At 36.5% G+C, this 8,757-nt stretch overlaps 1 protein-coding gene across 1 annotated transcript; it reads right to left on the bottom strand.

The window, feature by feature from the left end:
- Positions 1-5,016, bottom strand: SPATA22 (spermatogenesis associated 22). The gene is made up of 8 exons (XM_050909144.1): positions 4,974-5,016; positions 4,432-4,560; positions 3,640-3,694; positions 3,409-3,504; positions 1,987-2,341; positions 1,526-1,655; positions 555-652; positions 1-192 (listed from the first exon to the last, which is right to left on the bottom strand). Exons 1-8 carry the CDS (start codon positions 5,014-5,016, stop codon positions 1-3), a joined length of 1,098 nt encoding a protein of 365 aa, XP_050765101.1.
- Positions 5,017-8,757: the final 3,741 nt, after the last annotated feature.

Here is an 8,757-nt window from a genome sequence, read left to right as displayed (position 1 = left end):
TTAAATTTCATTCATTGTTTTTACATATGCTGTCATCTCAACATCTGCAATTTTAACAAATTCTTGGAAAGTGTTTTGTTCTTGAATAGTTGCTGGTCTTACAGAGACACACTTGAAAATGTTCCTTTTTGCATCATAATTTCCCATGCACCTGTGCACTCGACCTCTAATTAGTCTTGGAAGCTCCCGGTCCTTCATCAAAAGCATAATAAACAAATAAAAAAATTATATCACCTAACATAAAAGCTTTCAAAACATCTGGTTTCTGAAGACTACTTCAAACACAGAAGGAATTTACATCAGCTTTTTTGCTATTATCAACTACTTAGAAGCTGAACTGAAAGTCCCACCTTTTTTGCTGAAACAGAAGTCTGAGGATGCCTAAATAGTGACTGGATTATTGCTCTAGACCAGTCTGGGAACAATGTGGTATAAGCATCCAGCTTTCCTTTTACACAGTAATTTTCTATTTTATCAGAACAACATATTATTAGCTTCATAAAAGGGATTATAGCTAGTGGTGTCTGTGTTATGTATGGACACAGAATACTTACAATTTCATAAAACACACAAGGCAGACTCTCCTTTCCATCTCTCAAAAGAAAATTCTTTGCCCCATATGGTCCAGGTGTGACTGCAGAATCAAGTGTGCCTATACCATGTAGCAAAAATAAATCACGATGTAAACATCAGAACAGTTCTAAGTATGATATACAAAGATACCATGACAACATTTACTACACAAAAGCACTAAGATATATAATGTAAGCATCAGCTTTCTGTGATAACTTGTGCTGACAACACTGGAAGTTCCAATACAAATTATGGGCTTTACATAGTCTTTGAATAGTACAATTGTATACGATGTCTCTCTAAACTGAGTGACCAAATGTGGTTTTCATAACTGCCGCTGTAAACAGGTTATTCCCTTGTTAAGCAGAGCACAACACAATTCTCTTTGAGTTTTATTGATCTTCATATGCAAATCAACGTTAAATATTTGCAGCCTTGTCAAAATAATAGTTTTGAGATGCCATTACATTGTGTTCTTATTCACCTTGATTTAAAGTTTAGTCATTTCAGTCTTTTGTCATGTTCATTTCTCAGATAACGTCAATTAAAACACAAAGTGAAACACACTAAAAGTCATCTATGTTTAGAAGTACTCCAGACTTGAATTTATTCCTAGATTAATTGTATTTAAAAATACTGTAAAACTGTAGCTCTTTACAGAAGGTTCCTTTTAAATAGGAAAATTTATTGTAACACATTCTAAAAACAAGGAAAAAAAAGAAACAGGATAGAAAGAGCTTAAATGTTGGAGGATGACTGTATGATTAATTTTGTACCTATTTCAGTCACCTTTGATAGCTGAATGGATCTCCCAGCAGGAGAATTAGATGGTGCTCATGCCAGTATTTTGTGGTTTTAAGTATTTCAGCTATTGTTCCTACAGTTAGTAACATTTTCTCTTAGCTGTTGTCCTACCATTATTATCAGTTATAGCACAATCTACCATGCTTACCTAAAACTTCAAATAATAGTGCAGTTTTATAAGCATATTGACTCCAGTGCCTCATACTTTCAATGACTGCAGATATGATTCGCAAAGAATTCTTTTTTTCTTTAATTTTTAATTGAGATGATGAAACTTCCTTTCAGAGGAAGATGAAAACTCAAGTTAGAGATACACACTTACACAATTTTAAAAGGCACATAGACATTTATATATTATGTTAAATATCCAATATTTACATTAAAATTAGAGTATTTGTTCAGACTATACAAACAACTCCCTGCCAATTTAGATGATCATGCTGAGGATTGTAGGTTATTATAGTACGAAAATCTCAATTCTAAATTTTCAGAAACTTAAGGGTTTACTAAGGCAGCTAGAACTGATGAAAGCCTCATCTTTCCTCCATTTTCTTTTTCTTTACTGTTTTCTTCATTGTATCTTCCTATTAGCTCTCTCCATAAGTTTACCTGACTTTTGTCTTCTGGAACACAATCAAATTGTTTTCCATTCATTTTATTTTGCTGAATATTGTGCTTAAACTTATATGCCGGACTATGATCCTGCAGACTTCTTGAAACAGTGTTAGGTTTCACTGGCCATTGTCCTTTAGATGTATATGTTCGGCTGGTTTCTGTTGTTTTGATATGCTGAGATGAATTATGGTTATCAGGGTTTTTTTGCTGCTGAACAGTTTTCAAACTATTTGAAAGGCTCTCAAACTTTTGAGTAATTCCACTATCAGATCTTGAATCTGTTGTGTTACTTAAAGGAGTATACTCATTTCTGTTCCAAACTTTAGTACTGGGAGCCTTCTCTTCTGCCCTGCAGTACAATGTTAGACATAGTTCAGTATCACAATATCTATTCTCAATACTCAGATATGTAATTAAAGTATATAAAAGCAACCTATGTATTGTTGTTTTAGCTTTAAAAACATCTGTTAAATATTCAGACTCAAAGCACTTGAGTATACACTTAAATCGATCCATATACAGGGCAGTGATCACACCTCTGCTTAAATCCAGCGGAATTCAATGGGCATTAAAAGCTTGCTTAATTATTGTCCTGCCCTGTATAAAGGATCCTTCCTGACCTAAGATTCACATCTTTTCCATAACTCTAAAATAAAATAAGCAAAGTTTCTTCTGGCAGTGATATTTCCAAATTCTTCTACCACCATCACCGAAGAAGTCATTTTACAACAAACTCTAGTGCTGACCTTATTATTTCTAACACCCTTCATTTTATAAAGCTGTCTCAGAAATTCCTTCCACCTCCATTCCATTTTGCCTTTGAAGGCACTTGTTGGAAACATTCACTCTCTTTTTGCCATTGGAAAGGAATAGGAGGAAGGCAAGAGTGAAAAAGGACAATTATAACATTGCTGGAAGTTTTCCTGCCAGCTCTAGGCATCTGAATCTGTAAGCTTTTCCGTGGTTTATAAAAGCACAGAGTTCACAATTACATTCAGTTTTGATTAAATGTTTTGATATAAAATTGCCCTAATGTACACTGATAGAAACTTATTTGAGTCTATTGATAAATTTGGTTTGAAAGTAGGCAAAACTTCAAGTAAAGGGGAATCTCAAAAGATTAGATCTAAGACCAGCAAAATTGAACCAACTTTTATGGTAAGACTGAATTTTAGGCCTGATAATAAGGCTAGATATGAGGTCTAATTAACAGGCCTCATTAGGTACACTGGAAAGAGACTTCATTTCAGTGGGTTTTGGCTCATAAGCACAATGGAGTTGAGGACTACAGCGATGATCTGAGAATTAAAAGGGTCTCTCTGAATGCTACAAGAATATGGAATAATGTAAGATATATTTTCACATGAGAATAATTTTGGTTAAGGAAGGATAATAAATATTAAAGACTTCACCAACCTGCAGGCATACAAGTTTTTTCCAGCATTTGCTAAATTAGACTTTGATGCATTTGGTGGTTTCATAAGGGAAGGAGCCATCTGATGTTCTGTTCGGCTTTCAAAGATAAGTTTAAAGTATCAGTGACATAGTCGCAGCTTTATTGTAAGACAGACACATGGATCATAGTTTGTGAAACAATTAGTACCCAAATAAAAATCAATAAGCACCAAATAATATGCTTTTACATACCCATTGTTTGCTGCTTTCTGTAATTCAGCCACTTCTGGGTTTGCAGTTCCCCAGCCTAATTCTCAAAAGACAAAGGATTGAATATGGATACAAACCAAAAAGATTGAAAGGTAGTAGGTCTACTTAGGGCTCCTACTCTTTATCAGCTTAATGTTCCACAAATAGTCTCACACAGGAAGGAGAAGGAAAAAAAAAAGGGGGGAATGTGATCTTTTGATATCTGTAATTATAAGGCAACTTCTAACAAGTAGGTTGCTTCTCTAGACAATGGTTAAGTTACAGACATTAGACTTATTAGCACAGAGACTTTTACTTTATTACAAGTAAACTTTTTCACTTTATTATAAGTAAAATACAAAGAAAGTACTAAAGGCAGAATTCTGCATCATTCTTTCCAAGCAGAATTTGAAGAACAGAAGTTCTCTTCTGAATTACAAGAAAGACATCTTATAAATGTTTCTTCTTGTAACACAGGACTTGAATGTTGATTGAAATCAACTGAAAACAAAAGGTCAGAGTTTCAAGAGACTCTATTTAAATGCCGGGGCTACTTCAGTCTCTAACACACAGAGTCAAACTCCCTCTAGGCACAAAGTATAAAAAGCTCAATTGTATAGAGGAGAAAGAAATTTCCTGGAGGACATTTTTTACATAATGAACTTTTCAGAAATAAACATAAAGGATGCATATAGTTCTTGATAAAGACAATGTCTAACTTAATAAAGTACAGTCATAAAGTTAAGGTTTATTTGGATTTAGAGGCATTAAAAAAATAAAATATATCTTATTTACCGAATGATGTGGGAGAAAAGTCGTAAGTACACATCCCAGAACTGGTGCCTGGCTCATTTTTAAGTGGATTTGAAGTGAGGGGCTGTCTATTTCTTTTTTTCTGATTGAACAGAGGTACAGGCAGACAACCTAAAATTAAAATTCAAATAATACTATAGCAATAGCAAAAGGATACACAATCTAAACTTAAAATACGTAAATAAAATTACTTAATTACTTTACATCACCCATAGGAATTACATTTCATAAACACATAACAGATCAGTCATTGCCTCCCAGAATTTATGTTCCCAGCTCTCTGTTCTGCACATAATCCCATGAATGAAACATTTCCCTTAGTGACCAGCCCCCTGACTCCATTCAAAATCTTGCCCTGTGCTGCAATAAAACAAATAAGCCATGCAAGTCCACTCAGGAAATGGGGGTCTAGGACTGAATACTGTATATCCTGTATGAATACTGCATGGGTGTGTGTATATATATATATATAAGCATAATGATAATGAGGTATGAATGGTAAGGCACAAAAGAATGGGTGGTACCTGCTGTGCTGCGTGTTGAAGTGTCAGCTAAAATCCTTTTCATTTCTTTGCTGTATCTTAATAGGCAACAATGTATTGATTACTCCAAATTTGCTGTATGGAAGCTAGATAAGCAGACAAAGTAGATATTAATTCATGTTGTAAACACATCCAAATTTTATGTGATTTTATGGCAGTTTCTCTTAACTCTCCGTATACCCAGTGACATGCATCACTTCAGACACAAGCCTAAAACGTGCAAGCAGTTGTACTGAATTTAGAAGATCCACAGGTACACAAGTAACTTGCAATTGCTCTTTGCAGATTAAGGGCCCCAATGATTACATTTTTTAAGTAAAAGTTATATTCTCTACTTATTTTAAGTGCTGTAAAAATACTGAATTAACTTCTGAAATTAAAAGTACATATACATTCAAATACAAGGAATTTTTTTTTAATTCCTGAAAACAGAATACGAATAGAAAATGCATACTTATACATTGCGGCAAAGTGTGATGGCAAGGTACACGGCTTTGAATAAAAAACTGATTTAACTATTCTGTGAAAAATAGTGTCATGCTTCAAAAACTTCTTTTCTGTACTTTATAGTACAGACCTAAAACCTTTAGCCAATTTCCTCACATATAAAATACTACACAAGTCAAAACCCCATTATTATCAGCCAAATATTATGAACAGAAAAAGTATGTATTAGCATATCAGGTACAGGTAGTTTGCCATATTTGTTTTCTGATTAATCTACTTCTATAGTAAATGTCTATGTATTACTGTATACACAGATGATACTACACAGACAGTTGTGTAGCATTAGTTGCTATTCTATCATAGTTACATAGTTCATATGCCTTTAGTGGCATATGAATAATACCGCATACATACCTCTATGTTTATTTTGATCTGGCAGTTAACCATATGCAGCTATTAAAGATGTTGATAAAAATGAAGCACAAGTGTCTACCACAGCTAGACTAATAGATCAATTCACTCTTTATTTCTGTGAGATACATTGATTACATGTGTGACAACATTAGAGCAGCTTCCAGTTCATTGCTGTTACACAATTTAAACTGTGCTGCTAGCACTATGAAGCCTAATGGCCACCAGTAAGTGACATACTTGTAAAATAAAACCCCATAAACTTAACATTTCAGTTTATGAAGCCAGTTTTGGTGTTGCATAGGATTTTAGACTGTATTGTTTCGCTTTCTGTCCTCTCTTGAAGATAAGCAACCAAAACCCAGAGCTAAAGCTGTAGAAAAAAGTAAGCTAAGGATGGAGAAAAGGAGATACCAGGGCAAGCCTCTGCAGTGCTTCACACAGCAGCAGTACCAGTCACAGGCTAAAGGAGTCTGAAGTCCTTGCTGGAGTCTGAAGGATAGGGCTGAGGTGAAGCCCGCCAAAAATAACGGACAAAACGGCCACGCTCTCGCGCCTGAGTGAGTGAGAAAAGGGCGGGAAGGGGCTGACCGCGCTCTCCTTTCAAAGGCGGCAGCGCAGCGCTCGCCGGCGCTGGCGCAGGCGCCGTTGGCCGCGGGAGGCCGTCAGTGAGGGGGCGGCTGCCGCCGCGGGCCCCGGCCCCGGCCCCGGCCCCGGCCCCGGCCCCGGCCCCGGCGTGGTCGGCAAGTGCTGGTCCCAAGCTGGGGCGAGGGCGGGAAGGAGCGCAGCTCTCAGGAACGATTAAATCGGTCCTCTGTAGGATTTAATTAATTACCTCCGTACCTGCGGAACTGGCCCACGTGGTGTTTGTTCAGTGCTTAGAGAACCCAGGGCAGGAGCTGAATACCCACAAATATGTGAACACAAACATGGATATAAATAAAACTATTTGCATTCTTCACGCGGTTTTTCTCTTCAACCACTGTTCTGGGTTTTACACGCGGCTGTTTTCAACCATGTAACTTCTGACTGGTTCCTGTGTAAAATCTTAGCGCTCGGCAGGATTGGAGCCTGTCTTTTTGCAATCCTTTTTCTTCAGCCTTGGAAGGCTTTGGCAAGCCACGTTACACTTCTTATATATACCTTTGCGACTTTGATAGCTAGACTTCATTTCATTTACTTTTTATTACTGCATATGTGTTTCGGCTCGCACACATTCTGAGCTTTCAGGTGCACTACCAGATATTTGTATGTAGTACATAAAACCAATCTGAATTCTTGATAAACTAAATATGATCCTACATAATTTTTCAAAGTGTAAGTATTGGCAAAGCACAGGAATAAGGGATTGGTCCCAGCGTTTAATTCAGAAGAGTGAAAACTTTTCAAGTGTCTGCATTTATGCCACAAATTCGTGGGTCCTTGTAATGTCCTGGGAGACCAGGAGTTAAAAGCTGTTTGGAAGTTAACTTGCTCTAAGGGTATAAAAGAAGCCTCCGTGGCTTTAGTTCCTAAACTCATGTTTGGAAATGCACTGTATCTGTCCTAAGAAAGCTCTTCTTGGGAGACAAACTTCTTGCATGTTAAATGAGGTAAGTGCACAAACGATCTCTGTATTTCATTCAGCGTTTTGCAAGGAATTATAACCATTACAGTACCACCAGCAATAAAAGATAAACTATATGTACTAGCCCTGCATGTTTGCATTTTGCCGTTTACCTTTCAAACTGCTGTGGTGTTTAAATTCAGCAAACCGAGATTCAGAGCGCAAGTCATTTTTTCAGGCAGTGTGTAAATAGCTGTTTTGGCACCACCGCTAAAGAGACTGGGGTCAAAGGACAGTACAGACTGTCCAGTGCTGTAAAATACAACTTTACTGCTTTGTTTAATAAATTACTCACTATGATTAAATATCTGACAGCTTCTAAGTACAGCAGTAATACAGTTGAGTGTTTAAGTAAACAGCCTCTCTGTATTAACTGGCTGTAAGGTTCAGCAAATCTGTATGCATAAGCTGAAACACAGAGAGCAACTTTTGTAAGAAATATATTCCTGGCAGAACTTGTCTAGATAAGTCCTATGTTTAGCTTTCTTTTCGTAGACCTACAGTCTATCAGCCTGGGTTATAAAGCCTCTCCCAGGCACTGGCCAAATACTCTCTCAGTCACTGGAGTATAATCTTAATAAAAAGGAATTGTTCAGTAAACATTCTTTATTCCCTTGCAATGTAACATTTTTTTATATTTATATTGTGTGTCGGATACTAATTGCAAATACTTCTGTCATTTACAGCAGTAAAACTTATTTTCTGTTATTAAGACCTTTTATTCTAAATGTTTTGATCCTCACGATAGAAGTTATGGCTGCTCTTTGGCTTAAGTTTCAGAAGCCTATCTGAATGCTTTTGGAAACAGAAGTAGTCAAGTTGTTGACTAAGGTTTTTTGGGGGGGAGAACACAACTATTGTCCTGTTGTGGTCTATATCTGTTCCTTTTTAATAAGAGATTGCTGAAGTTACAAGGGTCCTCACTGGCAAAGTTGTTGCAATGTGTTAGAGGTCTGTGTTAGCAGATCCCACAATAGAACTAGAGCCAGGAATACTTGGTAAGTCAGTTGTGGATAAATTGCACTTTAATTTCAGCTAGTGTTCCTTCTAATCACTGTTCTTCAGATATTATAAAACAAAAAAGGTCATACAAGCAAAAACATGCTTTGAGGAACTCAGCTGTTCTTGGTTTTTTAGATGAAAGTACTTGATGTTTCAGCATTATGTGTTGATCTAGAGCCAAGATACGATTCATATTTTACTGGTTTTGCTTACTTTAAATCATTCTGCCCTTGTATACTGTAATGTTTATGTAACGTAAAACATACATGAGTATACTTGTTACACCTAGTTTGCAATGCA

Source organism: Gymnogyps californianus, chromosome 20, assembly GCF_018139145.2.
Source record: "Gymnogyps californianus isolate 813 chromosome 20, ASM1813914v2, whole genome shotgun sequence".
In the NCBI taxonomy this organism is placed as follows: Eukaryota; Metazoa; Chordata; class Aves; order Accipitriformes; family Cathartidae; genus Gymnogyps; species Gymnogyps californianus.
This window is presented reverse-complemented; position numbering and strand designations above follow the sequence as displayed.

Bases quoted from the DNA above. Each gene is read 5' to 3' on its own strand.
- SPATA22 (XM_050909144.1), bottom strand. From the start codon at position 5,016: ATGAAAAGGATTTTAGCTGACACTTCAACACGCAGCACAGCAG. The intron at 4,561-4,973 runs GTACCACCCATT...TTTTAATTTTAG, and splicing joins TTCAACACGCAGCACAGCAG to GTTGTCTGCCTGTACCTCTG. The intron at 2,342-3,408 runs GTTGGTGAAGTC...ATTGTACTGCAG, and splicing joins AAAAACTTGTATGCCTGCAG to GGCAGAAGAGAAGGCTCCCA.